The sequence below is a fragment of the Spea bombifrons genome, chromosome 1 (assembly GCF_027358695.1).
Source record: "Spea bombifrons isolate aSpeBom1 chromosome 1, aSpeBom1.2.pri, whole genome shotgun sequence".
NCBI lineage: Eukaryota > Metazoa > Chordata > Amphibia > Anura > Pelobatidae > Spea > Spea bombifrons.
The window spans coordinates 162,202,077-162,224,019 of record NC_071087.1 but is presented as its reverse complement, the minus strand read 5'-3'; the positions used below and the strand labels follow the sequence as shown (position 1 = coordinate 162,224,019).

The 21,943-nt window shown below is 47.9% G+C and overlaps 1 protein-coding gene across 1 annotated transcript in view; it reads left to right on the top strand.

Annotated features, from left to right (window-relative positions):
- KIAA1328 (KIAA1328 ortholog) overlaps positions 1 to 18,863 on the top strand; it is a 36,548-nt gene extending 17,685 nt beyond the window's left edge. Inside the window, exons 6-11 of the mRNA XM_053454691.1 lie at positions 2,219 to 2,328; positions 7,582 to 8,162; positions 8,664 to 8,756; positions 13,201 to 13,340; positions 14,633 to 14,729; positions 18,573 to 18,863. Of these exons, the coding sequence (XP_053310666.1) occupies positions 2,219 to 2,328; positions 7,582 to 8,162; positions 8,664 to 8,756; positions 13,201 to 13,340; positions 14,633 to 14,729; positions 18,573 to 18,801 (1,250 nt within the window). The 3' untranslated portion in view covers positions 18,802 to 18,863. The remainder of the gene's footprint in view (positions 1 to 2,218; positions 2,329 to 7,581; positions 8,163 to 8,663; positions 8,757 to 13,200; positions 13,341 to 14,632; positions 14,730 to 18,572) is intronic.
- Positions 18,864 to 21,943: the final 3,080 nt, after the last annotated feature.

The following is a 21,943-nucleotide window of genomic DNA, read 5'->3' as shown; positions in this document are numbered from 1 at the left end:
AAGGAGTCGGGGGGGTTTAGTAGATCGGGGATCAGATAACAGAGCGAGAATCATACAAACGGCTGAAAACGTTATATTATGGGGGCAAAAACTACAGCTGGGGGTAAAATAGAGAACAGCGCGATGTTTGTGAAAACGTGTTTTTTATTGATGCCGGTAATCAGGGGCCGTTACTGACTCCTCCCGCAGGGGATCTGTGGCGGATGAGATGTTGCCCTCTTGCCCCTGTGCTGTTTCATTCTGTTGCCGATGTCCTCCCTGCCCCCCGGGGGGCTTCTCCTTTGTATATCATGTGCTCCGGTATTTGCCCCCTGCTGTGCGCAGCTGGTGGATTATTTCATGTTGCACTCGCCACACGGGGGCCGGTCCTCTGACAGCCACTGGCGTCGTTCCCACCATCGCGTGGCTTCGTACATTCAGAGACCCCCGGAACGCCATCCGCCAGCGGCCCATCCCCCCCTCCCCGGCTGTGATTTAAATAATGGGGGCAATCGTCAGCCTGCGAAAATACGATGACATCACCTAAATAATTTACCGGTTAATTACTGTGTGACAAATCTTTCATTGGGATGCCTTGAAATACACGGACCCCGCGGCTGCCGGGGGGGGGGTAATAGCCGGGGGCGCGGCATTAGGTGTCACAAACAGTGTCCGCCGGGTTGCTTTCTCGCCACTTACCGGCATTGAGGACAGGTCCAGTCCGTTATCCTCGCAATGGCGGACATTCTTAACCCCTTAATGACAAAGCCCAAAATACATTATTATTAGGCTTAACCCTTAAGAGGAAGTGGCGGATCTGCTATCTGGCACGTTAACTCTTGACACATCTACCGTTTTCCGTCGGAGGTTTAAATCACATAAAAAAAACCTGAAGCCCTTACAAAGCTTTTGTCGTTTCTAAGGCAACGGTATGCCGGTGTCACATGACAATTAGGAGTTCCCGGGGCAAATTACGAATGAAGCCGTATATTATTTTTGGGAAGGGTTTGGATACTCGGCAGTATTAGATACCGGCTGCTCCCGCATGCCGTCTCAGAACCCTTGCGGAAGGAAAGACGCTCCTTCCTTCCGCATGACAACCGAAGAAGAGCCTTCACTGGCTGCTGCCGGTGTCAGAGTGACTTGCTTTGGTGCATTGAAAAATATTCTAAAGCTAATTTTTCCCACTTAAAAGTGTATTTTCTTTTTTTCTAAAATGTTATTTTCTTCAGTGTTCGAGGTCGGGCCACTAGGGGGCGCGTTTGCTTCACGTTTTCTCCCAGCGCGGCCGATCCCCTCTCCCCTCGCGCATGTGGCAGAGTGTTCTCTTTTTATGGTTGCGGTTACGGGCGGCTGGATTATGCGGCGCTCCTTCTATTTGTTGTAAATTTGCGCTCGAGATTCCGCGTAGAATCTGCTGTTGTTTGCCGCGTGCCGATAATCGCTGAAATACGCTGTTTATACCCCAGGTTATTGGGAACCGGGTACCATCTCTTATCCCTGTAACCGGAATTCTGCTCTATGCTTTAACCCCTTCACAACCAAGCCCGTACATGCCTGTCCCTAACGGGTTTAAGGACCACCCATTGTCCTTAAGGGGTTAAGGTGATATTTTTTTTCCGGTAGGATTCATATAACCCGGAATGTAAATAAAATGAATCGCGAGCTAACCGCCTGTCCCAGCGGGCCAGCCCATGTGATGTCCTTTTTCTTTTAATTTAAGGTTCATTCCCTAAACTGTTCATCTGCTTTGGTTTTTGACTCCTTGCAACCTGTACAAAAGCCAGCCCTGTATAATGCATAGTTAAATCAGCGAGATGCCTTGTATACGGTATAGTTAAATTAGCGAGATGCCCTGTATAATGTATAGATAAATCAGCGAGCCGGCCCCCTGTATCATGTATAGATAAATCAGCGAGCCGGCCCCCTGTATAATGTATAGATAAATCAGCGAGCCGGCCCCTGTATAATGTATAGATAAATCAGTGACCGGCCCCTGTATAATGTATAGATAAATCAGTGAGCCGGCCCCTGTATAATGTATAGATAAATCAGCGAGTTGCCCTGAGTTTCCGAGGGCCGGATGTGGCGTTCGGTGTAATGTATTCTGTGGATCGGTTGCTGTCCCGTTTTTTATTTTTTTGTATACTTTGTTCCAAAGTCAGTGCAGTTTTTTAATAGCCTTTTTTTCCTCCCCTCTTTCGCTGAACGCTGTTATAGTCCTTAACCCCCGCTCCACCGCTGCAGCAGCAGTACCAGGAGTGCCAGGAGATGCTGAACCTGTACCAGAGGTATCTGTCCGAGCAGCAGGAGAAGCTGACCGGGGCCGGGGGCCGCGACTCGCAGCAGGTACGCGCCTTCCTTACTACTCGCTTACACCGCATGCGCGGCGATCGCGCTCTGTGCCGCGTTACCGGCTCGCACGCACCAGAGGGTCTCCTCTCCGGGGCTCGGCGGTCCGGGGCAGGATTAGAACGCGCTGTGCTTTCTAATAATGGCTGAATCGATTATATGAGTCCCCCTGCTGTAGATCGCTTGTTTGTTGCACGTAAGGTGTGTAAAAAGTCTTTTTTAACCACGTCAGCCACCTTCCTAGTTTTACACTGTCTTTAGTGGAGTGGAGCAGCCTTCCAGCAGAGGTGGTAAACATGCATGGGAGAGACATACGGCTCCTGAATCTAAGATGAGACCAACGACCAATGATCTGCCGGCAGATTCTGTTAACCTTTTAACTCCCACCCAAGAAAAGGTAGAGGGGTCTTATTGTGCGATGCTCGGTGGTCTAGCAGGAGGGTCTGGCGGGATCCATGTCTGGGTCACAGAGCGCTGCACGAGAAGGGGAGCAGACGGCTGCCGGGCCGCTTCCTATCCCAATAGTTTGTCACCGGGGGGGGATGGGGGGGCTCCTGATTTGTCCCCGCGAGCCTTGGTGCCCCCCCCCACTACTCATTTGCCCCGGCGGGTGAAACGGGTTGTGTTTAGCGCTCTATATACTTCTCGTTCCAGCCGTGTAATAACGTGATGGCATCGCCTGGCACCGTGGAGCTGTGGGTGGTGGGGGAGAGCGGCGTGTGAGGGGGGAGAGGAGAGAGACGGGGGGGCTGTGGGATATATTACGGGCGCTAGCTGTGCGGGTTTATCCCCGATTATACAGAATAACAAATATATGCAAAAAAAAAAAAGCTCCAAATCTCTATCAGCTAAAAGAGAAAAAAAACAACAAAAATGTCATTGGATGGAATCCGCAGGATCTCCTCGCGCCGTTTCAGTAATGCCCACCGGCTCTCCCTCCCGATTAAATAAATAAATACGGACCAAAGGAACCGCATTCTAAACATTTCAATAAACTTTCCGTCAATGAATTAGCCCCGGCGGCGATCGAATCCCGGATGCCTTCTATTGGCCCGCGTGGAATAACATAAGCCTTTCAGACCTTTTATCTGACGAGGAGACCCCCGAGGTCCTGAATCAGCCAATTTGTTTTTCATTATTATTTTTTTAATCACTGTCTAATTAACGGTAATTAAAGATATCGCCTTCAATGAATGAATCCACGATAACGATGTATGGGGCAGCCTTTATATAACTATAGGAGTATATGTGTGTATGGATATATGTATATGTATGTATGTGTGTGTATATATATATATATAATGGATATAGAGAGAGAGAGAAAAAAGATAAATTCCTATGGAATGGAGTTAAATTCCCCCAAAATCCTGAATTCCTTTCGTTTCCTCTTAGTTTAGAACGTTTTCCTGATGTAATGTTGGAAGAACGCTCCGCTGTAACGGCTCCAGCGCGTTGGAGCCAATCCTCGGCATCCTTATTCCCCAAATTCTCTCAATTTGCGTCACGTTTATTAGTTCGGTTTGTTGTTTTTGATCGTAGCGGTGCGGTGTTTTTAAAGCTGACAAAACGGATACAAATATTGTAAATCTATTAATCCCTTTTATTTTTATTTATTTTTTTTATTTACTTTCCGTTTTCTTGTATTTTTTTTATTTTCTGTATTGGTTTCAGTCATGTGACCTCATCTCACAGGCCGACACTTTTATCTAATGCAAAAAGGGTTATTTAATAAAAAAAAAAAAGATTCTGAATCAGAAGTTTGAAGCGGGGGCTTCTCACTGCTCCTGCTGATGGGACCATTCCATTGGTTGCTATGGTGATAAGAGAACTTTGCACCAGGTAGATATATATAATTTTTATTTTTATTTTTTATGTAGAACGTTCCTTTTTGTTGCAATAATATAAACCTCCTTCGCTGCCCAGTAGTGGAGGGCATTTACTGGTTTTGCTGCCCCCGGCAGGGAGCATCTAGCAGCTCCACACAATGTTTCTAACATGAGGGTGTGGGGGAAAAAAATAGCATTTAGCCTTTCACTTACTACAGGTAGATAAGTGGAACTGCCTCCCAGCAGAAGTGGTAGAGGGTGATACAGTGAGGGGATTAAACATGCGCGGGATAGGCATACGGCTCCTGAATCTAAGACGAGACCAACGACTGATTAAGGTTTGAGTCTTTACAGCAGGAGAAACGGGCAGATTTGATGGGCCGACGGGGGCCGATCTGCCGGCAGGTTATATGTTTAGGATTCTAATGGGCAAAACGTTGTAGCGTTCGAAGTGTGGTCTATTTGCCATTCGTGGTCTTCGGACCGTATTGGAAACCACGCTGCGTTCTGATTGGCCCCCGTGGTGCCGGTTGGTAAACGGTTGGATTTTTCTTGCGCTTTTTACCCTCCGATACGGGGGTCCGGCACGGGAAATAACGGACTTCATATATATATATATATATATATATATATATATATATATATATATATATATATATATATATATATATATATATATATATATATATATATATATATATATATATATATATATATATATATATATATATATATATATATATACAATTAGTGCAATATATCTATTGACCCGCTCAGTAGTCCTTTTGGAACGCCATATTTTATTTTTTTATTATTTATTGCCTTTATTTTTATTTCTTCTATTTTTAGTTAATTTTGTACCTTTTATTTTTTTTATTTTTTTTTATTACCTTAATTTTTTTACCGTTTTTTTTTTTTTAAGGAATTTTATTTTTGCTGGGTACTCGGCAGCCGGTATATAAAGCTTTCTGATTGGTTGCGTTGCGATTGGCTCGCTCCGTGGACCCCCTAAGTGAGATGAGGTTCCTGTATTCTAACCCCCCGTGGCCGTTAATCGCTGTATTCGCGTGTGTTTGATTTGTATTTTTCCTGTTTCCGCCCCAAACGGTTAATATTTCTTCGGACCCTGTCTGGAGCCGTCCTTAACCTTTCCGAGGGATAATTAATTGCCCCGTTGTCGTTTCGTTCGGACCGCCGTCCTCTGTGATCGCATTTTTCCTGCCTGAAGTCGAATGAAAAGGTCTGCTGGGTTTTATTCGGAGCCGACAGACGCTTGGAATCCTTCCCTGCCGGGCCGGAGCGCCGCTGCCCGATCTGCACGCAAAACCCTTTCTCCCGCGCTCGCTTTTTCCTTACATCCCGTGGCGGCCCCGTATGCAAATATAATGCCAATTAGCATACAGCAGCTAGCGGAATATTCTTTCCCCGAGAGCGATGGAGTCATTTCACCGTAGGAGTCCCGTGAGTGGCCTGCTGGTCTAAAACTAGAGGGTCTGAGGCTTAGATGTAGGGAAACTTTACTGAGAGGGTGGTGGATGAGTGTAACAGCCTCCCAGCAGAAGTGGTAGAGGGTAATACAGTGAGGGGATTAAACATGCATGGGATAGACATACGGCTCCTGAATCTAAGACGAGACCAACGACTGATTAACAGCAGGAGAAACGGGCAACTGAACGGGGGCCGATCCCCCGGCGTATTCTAGGTTTCTATTAAGATAGACGTGTCCAGAGCTTCGGGGTTATAATGCGACTGCAGGCTGATCGCGGACCGCTGATGATGTCATCGCGGAACAAAACATACCAGTTTCTTCAATAGAAATCACTAATGCTCTGGGGGGGGCAACTTAACCTGACAAGGATGTGTAAGATAAAGGAATTTGGGTTTTTTAATTTATTTTTTTTTATTATTTTTTTATGGTTTTTTTTTTTTTTTTTTTTTATAAATCATTACATTTTCGTCCGCTTGCCGAATTCCTATTTCCAGGAAGGAAAGTGAAAATAGTCTTTTTTTTGTTTTGTTGACAAACAGAAGCCGAGAAAGTAGTGAAACTGCCCCGTTTCTCCGGAGGCGACTCGGAGCCGCGCAGCATGCGCAGCTCTCCTCCCGCCGCCGCCGCCTCTCATAACCGTAATTATTTTTATTTTTTGGAGTACGGAGCTCCCCGCGGAACGGCGGAGATCTTATTAACATCGCCGGTGGTTTCTATTTTTTTTTTCTTGGCTGTCTTTTCCATCGTCGGCCTCCAAGCCTGGAACGGAGCGAGCGAAGCCCCCCCGGGGGGGGCTATTACTTCTAACTTGTTTACCGCGCTGATATCTATATGTTAAACGGCAGGAGAGTTCAGGTTATTGAATCATTTAAAATTCCGCCTCTAATTGGTGTCATACGGCCCGGAAAAGGCCACGGATGACGCCGAGAGCCGGCCGCGTGCAGCGCATGAATAATTCATTCATTCGCCGCCGCGTCTCGTTAGAAGTTTGCGAGTAATAAAGGATAATGCGGCACCTGTAAGTGTTTAGTGAGAAGGTGATCTGCCTTAAGACGTAATGCCGCCGGGGGGCTCGCTGTATCCGCAGCGTTTTGTTGGCGCCGCTCCCGCTGCAGCTGTTCCAGCGATCATCCTGATTCACGAACTCATTCCCGAACTTGAGTTTTATCTTTACATTCAGCAGCCTCCCCCCCCCCCCCGGGGAGGAACAACCGCGTCTTCCGCGCCAGCCCGGAGCAGGGGCCGTATTCCGGGGCAGATTTCTAATCGCGGATCAGCCGCTTTCTGCTCTTTGGGTTTATTTTCCACTAGAAACCCCGTGTAAGGAGCTTTTTGCCCCAAATACACCCGGACGTGGGGTAGCTGCGTTGGTTAGAGATGGTTTTGGGGCTATTTTAGTTATTTTTAGTGGCCGGAGCCATCGTGTAGATTTTTTTTGGGGGGGGGTTGGGTATGGAGTATGAAGCAGCCGCTTGGCGGCAGGAAAGCTCCGGGAATCTCAGGGGTCTGTCTTTCGTCCGCCTCTTTTGGGGCTCCTATCTCCGGTGGTCTCGCGTTTGGGGGGGGGCCTGTAAGGACCCGGTCCTCCCGCAGACCCCTCTGGAGGTCGCGTATCCCTTTGGTGAATATTTTTGGGGCTCCTGGACTCCGCTCCCACTTCTCTTGAAATTGTAGGTCTTCCTCCTTCTTCCCTTTTTTTTTGGGGGGGGTGCATTCAGCGTTACTGGGAATGATATAAAAGTGTTAAATCCATCATTCTGGACCCAAAATCCTTCAATATAAACTCTTATGACATTTCTCACCATTAAAAAAAATCTATGTTTGGATCTTTTTATTTTTTTTATAGCGTAACGGCTCAGACTTTGGGTAATTTGTAATTATAACTATTTTTTTATTGTTTTTTATTTACTTTTTTTTTGTTTTATTTTTTTTCAGATGCCAAAGAGTTTCCGGAAACCCACGTCTGGCGAACTCAACGGCTCCTACCTCCACCGCTCGTGCCAGAAGCCCGGCAGCGATTCGGAAAGCTCGTGTTCGCTGGTGGCCAAACGCCACTGCGGGACCCCCGCCGCCCCCTCCAAGACCCCCTTCCGCTGCGACCCCGCTGAATGCTGCTTGGAAAACCACTTGGAGAGGAGATGCAGCTCTGTGGTCCTCCCCGAGAGGTCCTCTGCCCAAAACTTCCACCCTTGCTCCAGCCAAGCATTGGAGCCGACCGCGCGCTGCTGCCTGCGATGTACGACCCACGACGGTCCCGCTGACTTGGCGTTCGGGGGGCCGACGGATTCCTGCGCGTTTGTCGGACCCTCGCCTGCTCCTGACTCACAAAGCGGCGGCGGCGGCGTGGTGGCCGCGAGTGGGAAACGTCTGACGGAGGAGAGACGACACGAACTCCTGCTGCAGAAGATGGAGCTGGAGGTCCGGAAGGAGCAGCTGCAGCAGATGCTGGCCCAGCAAGAGCTGAAACTGCTGGAGAAGCAGCGGCAGCTGCAGCGCTCCAGGCTGGAGTATAACCGGTGAGCCGCTCGCTTACGCCATCCTTCGTCGCCATTGTATTTATTATTTTATTATTATTTATCTTTTTTTTTTATTATTAATGCTGAAACCTGAGAGAAAGCCCCGGGAACTGTAAAGAAAAATAACTATATATCTCGCATGGTAGGTAACGGGTAATAAAGGGACCGTTGTGGCCCCCGGCGAGTGTCCTGCCCCGCTAATTGCCAGCGTTAGGGCTCCCTGTTATCTTCTGGAGGCATCCACAGTCCATAAACCCCCCCCCCGCACGTTCGAAAGGACGGCGCCGTCACCTCGTGTAATTGTGACTGAGCACCTAGTATCACGCGTGTTTAACCCTTTCATGCTTCACATGGCATCTCTCACACCATCGGTCACTTTAAGGGTTAAGTACGGGATCAGGAGTTTGTCACGGAGTCTGTATGGTTAGAATGTCGCGGGTTCCGTGTTGGTGTCTGGATCACGGCCAATAGGCTAACGGTGTTGTGCGTTTCCACCCTTAGGACTCCGCCTCCTTCAGAAACTCCGCTGCTGAGGACCAATGACATCCCCCGAGCATCGGCGGAGACGGCCGCGCTAGCCAATGGCGTTCACAGGTGGGTGAATACTCTGTCCCCCGCTGCGTCGGGGATTCCTGTGGGTAGATATTGGTGATGCTGAGACTGAGGCTCCAGCTCCGGGGCAGTCTGCGCTGTTATGTATTGCGAGTGATTTTCGCAGTTTGCCTCCCACTCACAGGCTCGTTCCTTTCCGTCGGCGGCAGCAGCCTCCGTACTCGCGCACCCTCGCCTGCAGGGCTTACCACTCAACTACAGACTATATCGCAATTATTTTTTTGTAATTGTATAGAATTACCTTAAAATGAGCTTTTAATTATTAAAAAAGATGCTTTTTCCGCCCCTCCGCATATCATTTGTCTAAAATTCGCTTCGGCGCACTCAGCATTTTAAACACTTAAAGCAATTTTAATACGTGGATTGGAATAATGACCGGGCTCGCCGGCTGCGTGATTGACGCGGGGGAGAAAGCGACTGCTGCAGCTCAAACTACCCCCGAAGTGCGACCGGTAACCAAAACAAGCGTTACCCCCGAGCCGCTTATAATAACATACTGCACAGGATTACACGCTTTCCACCTGTAAATGGACTTCGTTGCTCTATGGTTGTATGGAGTATACGGTTTTCTGTTTGTGCTTTTGGAGTTTACTTTACCTGGAGGGTAGTAGGTGAATAGAGCATCCTCCCAGCAGAAGTGGTAAAGGGTAATACAGTGAGGGGATTAAACATGCATGGGATAGACATACGGCTCCTGAATCTAAGACGAGACCAACGACTGATTAAGGTTTGAGTCTTTAAGCTAGGAGTAACAACCCCAGCGCTGTATACAGTAATATAACCCCCCAGCGCTGTATACAGTAATATAACCCCCAGCGCTGTATACAGTAATATAACCCCCAGCGCTGTATACAGTAATATAACCCCCAGCGCTGTATACAGTAATATAAGCCCCAGCGCTGTATACAGTAATATAACTCCCCAGCGCTGTATACAGTAATATAACCCCCAGCGCTGTATACAGTAATATAACCCCCAGCGCTGTATACAGTAATATAACCCCCAGCGCTGTATACAGTAATATAACCCCCAGCGCTGTATACAGTAATATAACCCCCAGCGCTGTATACAGTAATATAACCCCCCAGATCTGTATACAGTAATATAACCCCCAGCGCTGTATACAGTAATATAACCCCCAGCGCTGTATACAGTGATATAACCCCCCAGCGCTGTATACAGTGATATAACCCCCAGCACTGTATACAGTAATATAACCCCCCAGCGCTGTATACAGTAATATAACCCCCAGCTCTGTATACAGTAATATAACCCCCCAGCGCTGTATACGGTAATATAACCCCCAGCGCTGTATACAGTGATATAACCCCCCAGCGCTGTATACAGTGATATAACCCCCCAGCGCTGTATACAGTGATATAACCCCCCAGCGCTGTATACAGTAATATACCCCCAGCACTGTATACAGTGATATACCCCCCAGCGCTGTATACAGTAATATAACCTCCAGCGCTGTATACAGTAATATAACCCCTCAGCGCTGTATACAGTAATATAACCCCCAGCGCTGTATAAGGTAATATAACCCCCAGCGCTGTATACGGTAATATAACCCCCCCCAGCGCTGTATACGGTAATATAACCCCCCCAGCGCTGTATACGGTAATATAACCCCCCCAGCGCTGTATACAGTGATATAACCCCCCCAGCGCTGTATACAGTGATATAACCCCCCAGCGCTGTATACAGTGATATAACCCTCCAGCGCTGTATACAGTGATATAACCCCCCCAGCGCTGTATACAGTAATATAACCCCCCAGCGCTGTATACAGTAATATAACCCCCAGCGCTGTATACAGTAATATAACCCCTCAGCGCTGTATACAGTAATATAACCCCCCCCAGGGCTGTATACAGTAATATACCCCACCCACCCCCAGCGCTGTATACAGTAGTATAACCCCCCCCAAGCGCTGGGGGTGATTAAGACTGAGGTATTCTATTGTTTCCCCACAGGCAGTATGATGAGGAGTCGTGGTGTTTAGTAGATCGGGGATCAGATAACAGAGCGAGAATCATACAAATGGCTGATATGCAGCTGCCTGAAAATATTATATTACGGGGCAAAAACTTTTGAATCTGATACGAGGAATAAGAAAGCCGCCCCCCTCTACAGACCAAGCGGTGGGGCTGCAGCTTTTCTGCCGGCTGCCATTATTTTGGTTTCATTTTCCGAGTTAAAGGCGATTTAATCCGCCGCCGCGTCTTTGTTTCAGCGTTACATTAAGGTTAGTAAATAGGGCGCCGTAGAGGTAACGTTACTCCCCGCGGCCTCTCTAACGCCCAGTAACGCTTCTCCCGGGTACCGGCGCTCGCTCTCCGGAGCCGTGATCACTCAGAAAGCGAATTCATGCGCAGCGAGCCGGAGTAACGCGGGGGGGGGGACCCCGCCACAGCCCTGAAGGGACGGCCGCCCTTTCTTTTATTTATTGATCAGCCGTAATTAACTCGCAAATTTGAAATAATTCAAACAAATCCATCCCTGCAGAAAATGTCTAATCGCACCAAATCCGCCCTTAAATTATTCAACAAGGCAGGGAGATTTTTTGTTGTTGGGTATTTTCATTTATTTTTTTATTATATTTTTTATTTTCAATAAAACCCCAAGGTCCATCAAGCGTTAACCGTTCCTGGCCCTTATACCCCGGCTGCCCCAACTTTCATTTATTTATTTTTTTTAAATCCTTTTGTTTAGTTAGAAATCTTTTTCCTCTAATTTTACCCGCTGTCTCTGGGCTGTCTGTTTAGTGTAAGCAGTGGAATATTATACCGTATTTGCTCGATTATAAGACGACCCTGATTATAAGACGACCCCCCAAAATCTGAATATTAACTTAGGAAAAAAAGAAAAAGCCTGAATATAAGACGACCCTAAAGGAAAAAAGTTTTACCAGTAAATGTTAATTCATGTAAACTATTTTTTTTAATAAAAGCTATGATTGAGAAAAATATTTTTTTTTTGTTTTTATTTCTTGCATTTTCCAACCTGTCCCCCAGTTACGCACATCTGCCCCCAGGCTTGCCACACCAATATGGCACTGTGGCCCATGATATGCCTTTTAACCCTCTATATGCCACTGTGCCCCATGGTATGCCTTTTGACCCCCTATGTGCCACTCTGCCTCCAGAAATGCCTTATACCCCTATATCCCATTCTGGCATTTAGGGGGTTAAAATGCATATTATGGGGCAGAGTGGCATATAGAGAGGTATAAGGCATTCCAGGAGGCAGAGTGGCATTAAGGGAGTTAAAAGGCATTATATAGAGCACTCTGCCTCCAGAAATGCCTTATACCCCTATATGCCACTCTGGCATTTAGGGGGTTAAAAGGCATATTATGGGGCAGAGTGGCATATAGGGAGGTATAAGGCATTTCAGGAGGCAGAGTGCACTATTAAATGCCCCCTTAACGCCACTCTGCCTCCTGAAATGCCTTATACCTCCCTATATGCCACTCTGCCCCATAATATGCCTTTTAACCCCCTAAGTGCCAGAGTGGCATATAGGGGTGTAAGGCATTCCAGAAATGCCCCCCCCCACACACACACACACACACACACACACACACACACACACACACACACACACACACACACACACACTTACACACACACACACACACACACACACTTACACACACACTTACTTACCGGTGCTTCCAATTTCCTGCTGTATTGCCGGGGCAGCGGGTTGACGTCTCATTCCGCGGCAGCCGGAAGGAGGTGGAGTTGGCAGCGGGGGTTTGTATGCGTCCGTCGCAAATACCTTCCCCGGCTGTCAGAGATCAGGAACTCTTGAACTCTGATCTCTGACAGTCGGGGAAGGTATTTGCGACGGACGCATACAAACCCCCGCTGCCAACTTCACCTCCGGAAGCACCGGTAAGTGTGTGTGTGTGGGGGGGGCGACGACAGGAGGATCCAGGTCCCCTGCAGCGGTGCGGGGGATCTGGATCTTAGTCTCCTAATCAGACCTCTATTTGAGGTCTGATTAGAAGACGACCCCGATTATAAGACGAGGGGTATTTTTCAGAGCATTTGCTCTGAAAAAAACCTCGTCTTATAATCGAGCAAATACGGTATATATAATATATACGGTATAAATATAATTTATATAATAATAATAATAGTGGTCTCTACCTCTCCCCATTTTTTTTTATGTTTTTTTTTTTACATTTTTTTTTTTAATTTTATTTGATTTATTAACAATAAAATAAACATATTAGTGGTTCCGGTAGAACTCTTCTGCTCTGTTCCTTGACCCCTGTAGTGTTTGATGCTGTCCTGTGAGGCAGCCAGTAGGTTGCCATATTTTGTTGCTGGAAAAATAACCCCCCCCTCCCCATTTTATATATATTTTTTAATTTAAATTATTTATATATATATTTTTTTTTATATTTTAGCCCCGTGAAGCCACCTTCAGAGAGGGTCTCCACTCCGTCGTCCAGCGGTATCAGTAAAAAGCTGCGCAGGTCTGGCGGAGGAAGCACCGGAAAGAGAGCCCCCCCGTCGTTCAGCGGCAGCGAGCGAGATGCCGGCAGAGGTGAGTTAAATGACTTCTCGCGATCCTGGTTTAATGTATACGGTAATATACCCCCCCCCCCGGCTCTGTATACGGTAATATACCCCTCCTGGCGCTGTATACGGTGATATACCCCCCCCTGGCGCTGTATACGGTGATATAACTTCCCCCCAGCGCTGTATACTCAGTGAGTGATAGAAGAAGTACTCGTGAGTGACACGGAAGATGCAGCTTCCCAGCTGCCCCCCTCCGCCATGTATTTGTATCGTCTCTGTGGCCCCCTTTCTGAACCTTTTAACCCGTTCCTACGGAGTATCATTTCTCCCACACAGCAAACGACCTGATTGTTACCCGTGACCTTGGCGTGTCATTGGCGTGTGCGATATTTATAACCCAGTCTCTGATTTTTATTCTCGCAAACAATGATGCGATGTGAAAGCGCTGAAGGCGGCCGTCGGCTGCATGGAGCGTCTCGGCGTCCAAATAATGTCAGGCTGAACCCGAGCGCCGGCCGAGGATAATCCCATCACAAAGGCCGCCGGCGCGTCCAACAAAATCAATTTCTCATTTCAAACAGAATCATTTTCGGCTAACAGGGGTCCGGCCCCCATTACTACTTCTGTGTATCGCCCGCTTCCAATCTCCTTTCTCCAGCACGCCGGCCGCCATTATCTGCGCCGATCGATGCGCTGCCAGAACGCGCCATTCCTTTTATCTTTAGACGCCTCGGAGCGCATTTTACATTTATATTAAATTTATATTTTTTTTATATTTCTTTAAAAATATAAAACCTATATTAATATATATATAGTTTAACCATTTTGCTAATTCTTACGATAACTGCCATGTTATAAGTCCCGGCGCTCCAGCCATCGTATGCACCTTAATGAATATGACAGCTGTGTGGCCCCCAAGTGCGTCGGCCCCTGTCCCCCAACCCCAAGCTAAATGCCGCGTTTGGCCGAACGTATCTAGCCACACTTGAGATGAGAGGGTGAGGGTCACTCGCAGTGCTTTTAAGACGGTCCCTTTATCGACCTCCCTGTCTGCAAACAGGTGAGTGGATAGAATGGGTCTCTCTGTTTTCGAATGCCCCTCTGTCTGTGGGTAACTCCGTATTAGTGATGGGTTTAGGACGTTTTAGGTCTATTCCTTTACATTTAGAGAATGTCCTTTCAGATCCGACCCTGCGGGAGCGATCCAGCTCGGCCCTTCCTTGGCCCCTGGCCGCCCGCGAATGTTTGGAATGTTCCGGGTTTTTGTACGCGGCGGGTGCTGGTCGCTCGCTCCGCTCACCCATACTTCTCGTTCAGTTTCTAGGAGGGACGCGGCCACATCTCCTACGGTCTCGGTGGAGCCGACTCCGCGGATACGCCCCGGCAACTCGCCCGGTCACCACGACGTCTGCCGGTAAGAGAACCGCTCCGTTTTACCCTCAGTGCAAAGAAGCTTTACAGAGTCTGATCTAGAAACCCTTTGGGTCCCTTCTTCAGACCCACGCCGAGCTTCTGGAGGACCTCCAAGGTCCGGCGTCATGGAAGCTGTTACCGGCGACAGTCTTGTGGCAGAGCCAGCATTATCCGATCAATGTCCTGTTCTAATGTTCTCTCTGCCTACTCCAATCACCCCTTAACAGTAAAGGAGAGAAAAATGATTGGGGAGGAATAATCCCACAGATCCCCAAAACAGGAAGTTAAACTGGCCGCTCCTACGTTATCCACAAAGAGGGGGTTTCTGATGCATTATATATATAATCTGTAAACTCCATTACACGGCTTTATTTAGCGCTCGGTAGGGTCTGGGGCAGATCCGCTTTAAGGAGTGAATGTAATGTTTCGTGGCATAGTCCTCGTCCTCTGACTTTCCTGCACACCTTTCGCCCCCCCAGCCCATAAATCTATTAGTTTATTGCTTTCCACCGAAAAAGTCCAAACAATTGAAACCGACCCGAGATTGAGACGCTCCGCGCGTTTACAGAATACGCTTTTCATTGAATATAAATTGAAATTAAAGCTGCGGTTCCCTCGATTTTGTCACTCTGACCGTTTCAGGCGTTCGCTGTGTTTAAGTTTCTATGACTTTCAGGAAGGGCCGTTGTTATTCGCACGCTTTCCTCCTCTTACGCGTGTCGGATTTATATATATATATATTTTTAACATCCTTTGTCAATATTTTATTCCTGAATCGGACAAAGTGACAAAAAACAGAATTAATCTGAAGTACCCGCGGCCGTCAACAACCAGATTTCTGGCTGAGGATGAATGTCACCTCCCGGCCCCCGCGGGGTAAAAAAAAAACAGCGATTCTGTAATTTACATTCAACTGTCCCACCTTCCCAAATTGTTACCCGTTCTACACGCTAAATAAATCCATTTTACTGATTTTAGGCTTATTTATAGATTAAATAAATGTATGTGTATGTGTGTGTATATTTATTAGACCCCCCCCCTTTATGTGTATACAATGGGAGCAGCCATCTCCACTTCCTGTTCTCGGGATCGGCAGGATCGTTGTGTCCCCCGTATTAAGTTGCTGATTGGTTCAGACGGCGTTTGTAAGGGGGGAGGCTCAGGCGATGGATGGTCCTCGGTCCGCACGCTTTGTCTCAAATCTCTGCTTTCCTGTGACTGATATGTTCTATATAGATATAAAAATATATATACATATATACTACAGGAAAAGCTGTGATCGCGCAGGCGCTATACTGTTCCTTTATTGCTGCTAAGACCCCCTTTTTTTTTGGCGGCCATTGGCTCCTCTGTCTGTCGGGGGTCTGTGCCTTTGGTCCACCTCCAGCATTTCGAGGAGACCCCCGTTTACACGGTTTAGTTTATAAAGCCCTTTTCCCGCCTTTTCCGTTCACATTACTGGGGGTTTTAGGGCGGCTCCCTGTATGCTTGCTTTGTGCTGAGTGGTTGAATCCATCCAATCACATTTTTGAACGGGTGGCTCCTTTCCACAGGCTGCGGCGGTTGATCAGGGATCGCTTTTTTTAAGATTTTTTATTTGAGGGGCTCGCTGGAAAACCCAAAGAAGCGTTTCACCCTCTGTCTGTGTCCAAATGATCCTAGAGGTTTCCGGTAACCCCCTGTGATCAAACAGACCGTTAAAATAGACAAATCTAGTACCTTCTCCCAAAAATACCTTAAATAAAAAAAAAAATAATAATAATAATTTCGGAATTTCGGTGCCGCTTCTGCCCGAATTCTCTGTCAAAGATTTAGTTGTCGTCTTTGTAGATTTAGCAAATTTTTTTCATAAACTTTTCTCCGGCATGAAGCTTAGTTTTGCGTAATGTTGGGACGTGAAGGGTTAAGGGTGACAGTTTGCCGTTTTCGGCTCTCGTGCCTTGAAGGAGGAATGTCAGAAGAAACCTTATTTTTTCCCCCCCAGTTTCGTGTCCCCCCCCCGTATATCGTCCGGCCGGCGGTAAATTAATCTCCCGCGTACTCCGCGAGCAGCTCGTTAATTGCTCTCCCCGCTCGCTGTCGATACGACGCGGAGACTTTCGGGGGGAAGGTCGGAAGTCGGAAATGTTAAGATTTGCATTTTTATTTGTTGATTTATTTAAAGGACAGCCTCTCGCGGCAATCCATCACGCCGGTGACACCCCGCGCATGAATAATGTATCGCCGGCCGCCGGTGACACCCCGCGCATGAATAATGTATCTCCGGCCGCCGGTGACACCCCGCGCATGAATAATGTATCGCCGGCCGCCGGTGACACCCCGCGCATGAATAATGTATCGCCAGCCGCCGGTGACACCCCGCGCATGAATAATGTATCGCCGGCCGCCGGTTACCATGTGTAATAAGCGCCTGGGACAGAGGCAGAATCTGAACGACCCCCAAATGTAATATTTATCGACTCATAAAGTTTATTGTGTTCGAGGTACGCTAATACCGGGACATTAATATCACTTACGTGGCTTTTATTTGGGGCACTTTTGCAAAATAACCAGTGTGACGGAACCCGCCATCACTGGGACAACCGGAGAGGCCTGACTGCCAGCCTCCTCCCTATTGACTATGGGCCCTGGGTTTGTAGAGACTTCTGTGGCTACCCCCAGCAGTATCATCTCATCACTGGCTGAGGGGATTATCTCCAGCAGACAGCCAAGATCTGCCACCAGGGGGTGACCGCCATTGTTTTAATTTAATATCAGACCCCCACCCCATGGTGCATTATTATGTTGCCCCCCCCCCCCCAGTTCCACCACTACAGACATTTACCCCGGCCATCCCTGGAACTGGTTTTGGCCAGCAGTAAATAGTGGAGGTTGGGTCCCTTATTGTGTTGTTAATCCCGTTACTGCCCCTGGTGTCTCTGGGAAGCAGATTAAGGGGGTGGTTTGTGTCCCAATATCGTGTTTTATGTTAATGTAGTCGGTCGGACTATCCAGCTCCGTGACATTGGTGGCAGCGGTGGGATTGCACCGGGATCTATCTCCAGGGAAGGGAATGGAAGTTGGCTACACAGAGCTGATCCGGAGGAATTGTTACCCGGCTGACGCTTTGGAGGGAGGTTCTCCACTTGGAAATGAAGTACAAGGGGAAAAGCCTCCAACCTTCGACGAAAGGTTCCAGGTCCGGCGGAAGTTGCTGATACCGTTCCTGGGGAAGCACCCCAAAGAGGAATGGGTGGCTCTGGACCAGCACCTCCAGCTCAGCCACCCATTCACCCACTCAGCCAAACGGTTGGACTCTGTAATCGGTCAGTTCATTTGGCCCATCAATGCCCTCCAAAAACTGCTGCCCCTCCAAGAGAGGTGGTAGAGGGTAATACAGTGAGGGGATTAAACATGCATGGGATAGACATACGGCTCCTGAATCTAAGACGAGACCAACGACTGATTAAGGTTTGAGACGTGCCGGCGGGATTCTGTGTTCTCTCTCTCTCTCCCTCTCTCTCTCACACACACACTCTCACTCTCTCTCTCTCTCTCCCCTCTCTCTCTCTCTCTCTCTCGTTGTTGGTAAAAGGGTCTGAAACGTGAAGCTTTTAGTGGAGTTTTGTTGAAATTACAATGAAGCTGAAGGTTGTCGGATTGCTTTGTGGGGCGACATGCGAGTCTCTCACCCCGGGGACTGAGATAACCCTGTGTACTGTGTAGTTAAATCCAATGTATTTATATATAGCCCTATATAATATGTAGTCGCTAATTTACTATACATGATACAGGGCCAGCCTTCATCTCCATAGCGCTACACATTCACACGATACTTATCCTTTTTTTGCCCCCCCCCCCCCAGGTACGAGACGTCACTCATTGAGATGCTCGAAGCTGTGAGCCCGATCTCCATGCGCAGTCAGCAGCCCGCGTGCAGGGACCTCCGCGACTTCAGCTTCCTCAGCCCGGTGCCCAGGAGTCGTTACAAGCCCCCCAGTCACCCCACGGTGCCGGCGGTCAGGGCCCAGCAGCAGCACGCCGAGGATCCGGAGGAGAGCCGCTTACTGGAGGACATTTTCTTCATTTGCTGATACCGTTTGCACGGGTGCCACCTCTCCAGGGCGGCGGATCGCCGAGTGAAGGGCCCCTAATACATGCCTCCCCGCGGATATGCACCAGCAAACGGTTTTCTGCGTCTGTGCGTCTTCATTCTGTCTGGAGCTGGAGGAGTTAACGGCGTGGTTTTTTTTTAACCCTTGCAGTGAGTTTTGCTTCCGGTTTTGAATTCACTAAACTCATCTAATTTATTGGACCAAAAGCCGCCGGATTCTCGCTCGACGCGGCTGCGTCCGGCTCTACGAACACCCCCCTCCCCCGCGGATCCTGGATCAAGATTAAATAATACCCCTTGTGGCCCCGCTGGGCGATGCTCTGTCCGGACAACTCCTTTGGTTTTGTTGAAGGAAAGAGAGGCTGTTATTCACTATAGAGGGGCTGACTTCCTTATCCATTGTGAAGGGCTGACCCTGGGGAGCTTCTAATGTAGGAAGGGCTGACCCGGCCCTGGATAATGTATAAAGCAGAAAAACCAGCACCATCTGTCACCAGTTCACAATCCATACACAGTTTAAGGACCCCAGCTGCGGCGCCCTATGCTCTGGCTTCTTCTGGGCCGTCGGGGTATGACATCATAACGCTACACTTTATAACAATGACCGGCGCCGGGCAGCAGGAAATGACACGGACTGTGCCGGCTCCGCCCTCCACGCCGATAATGGGAGAATAGTTTTGGGGGGGGGGTTTGCATTTTATTTTTTAACATTTCAGAGTTTAATTTTTAAAATATTTTTTTTGTTTTTAATATCTGTGCAAAAAATACATAAATGTAAATCTTACTGAATTTATTTTTCAGATCTTTTTTTACTCGAGAAAACTTCAAGTCGTTTCTGATCGCAAACGAATAACAATCAAATATACAGTTACATTCACTATCCGATTCCTCACATTCTATTTATGGCGCCGACATATTCCGTGGCGCTGTTACATTACATTTATTTATCAAAGGGTTAAATCGCCCCGTCGCCCTGAGATATCTGTGGTAATAGCATGACGGAGGGACCTGCGCGGCTGGAAACAATCTCTAGCGCTAGAGGCTCCTGCGCCGTCAGTTTAAACAACGTGGGGAGAGAACAGGAAGTAGCTTACAACTTCCTGTTCGGGCTGACTTAAGGGGCCCTCCAGCCCTCGTATGCACTTTAAGGAACTTTAATTGCAGACTCCCCCCCCCCGTATATATCTGCTCCCACCCCCCCCCCCATATCCCGTGCATGTAAGGGGGGGTTTCTAGCGCACATATATTCCGTGATGTAATCTGTAAATGCCGCTGCTTAGGTTTTTAGGGTCCGTAACGCGGGGTTTCGGGAAAGTGGGGAGCGTTTTAAATGAACTCTTAATGTTCGGCGTTGGGAATGAGGGAACGGGCGATGCGGGATCCGGTTTAACGGGAGACGGCAGGAGAATCCGTACAGAAAGCACACTTTCAGCGCCGCGCTGGAGCTTATAAAAGGCCTGCCTGTCCTTCGCTCTGCTTTATAAACTCTCATCACTCCCAGGACCTCCGTGATCACATCATACGTCACAGGCCCGCGAGTGATGGAGGGTGTGGGGGGGGGCTGTAATCAGAGTGATGGGGGAGTCTATGAGGTTAAACTTCAGCTAAAATGTGCTTCGGACTGCAACTCTACTCATGCCCAGTCAGCCGTGCCCCAACAGGAGGGTCACTGAGGTCTCTTTTTGCTGTACTTTGGTTTGCCGACCGGCGTCATTTGCTTAGAGAAATGTAACCGTGAACTTCGTGGAAGCTGGCAGCGGTGGCAGGCTATGGCAGAGCCAGCATTATCTAATGAATTTCCCCTCCCTTACAAAGGCAGCAATCAATTGGAAACGGGGAGGAATAATAAAAAAGCACTGAGATTTCCTGGCCCAGCACATTGATTTAACTATACGTTATACAGAGTACCTCCGTGATGTAACTATACATTATACAGGGTATCTCTGTGATTTCACTATACATTATACAGGGTATCTCTGTGATTTCACTATAACTATACATTATACCGGGTACCTCCGTGATTTAACTATAACTATACATTATACAGGGTACCTCCGTGATGTAACTATACATTATACAGGGTATCTGTGATTTCACTATACATTATACAGGGCCGGCTCTGTATTGCAGGAGAAGCTCAATGGGGTCCGCCCCGGCAGTCAAGATGTTATTCTCCCCCGTAAACTCTGTTTATCGCACACAGCCCTGACCCTGTATTTTTTATGCGCTCTGTTATCCCCGTATTAGTCTTATGTATCATCCACCAAACTGCCCCCCCATCGTCTTCTTCCTCCCCTCCTCCCGCATCTGCTCTTCACATTATCTACCGAAGCCAATTAGAAGATTTTAATCTTATTCCTCCCCGCTTTGTCTTCCGAAGCCTCGCTCCGGTAAAACCATTTCGCTGGAAGTAAAGGGAGCACAGGTGTGATTTTTGCGGGCGCGGAGCGATAACACCAAGTCATTCCGTTATTCCCGCTCCCGAGGCTTTATGCGCTCTGACGATGGATTGTGAAGCCTTTACAGTCTGAAAAGATTCTGCTCCCCGCGTCGCCCGCCGCCGACATCCAGCCGTTACTCGTCATTATTATTTTTACGTTTTTCCTCTTTTGTGGTAATTAAGCTATATTTATTTAGATTTTTTGTGCAAAGACACCTCAGAAGCCGCCTCTGATGTAACGCCCCGTGCCATGTATATTTCAGAATCATTGGCTGAAAGTTCTGATCAGTAATGAGTCCCACATCCTATACCTGATGGATTTATTATTATATATCGCCATCATACTCCGCGGCGCTGTACCACGGGCAAACAGGACGTAGCAAGTAGGATATAACATTGTTATGTTAACATATGACATCACAGCCACGCGTGAATAAGCAGAACTCGGGTGGTCTTTGCATAACTCAGGGGGATTAAATGTTTCCCAGGCAAACCCCTGAGTTATTGAAGGGCAAACCCTGTATGTGATAATTAGTTGAATCAGCAAGATGCCCTGTATAATGTATAGTTAAATCAGGGAGCCATCCCCTGTATAATGTATAGATCAGTGACCGGCCCCCTGTATAATGTATAGATCAGTGACTGGCCCCTGTATAATGTATAGATCAGGGAGCCACCCCCT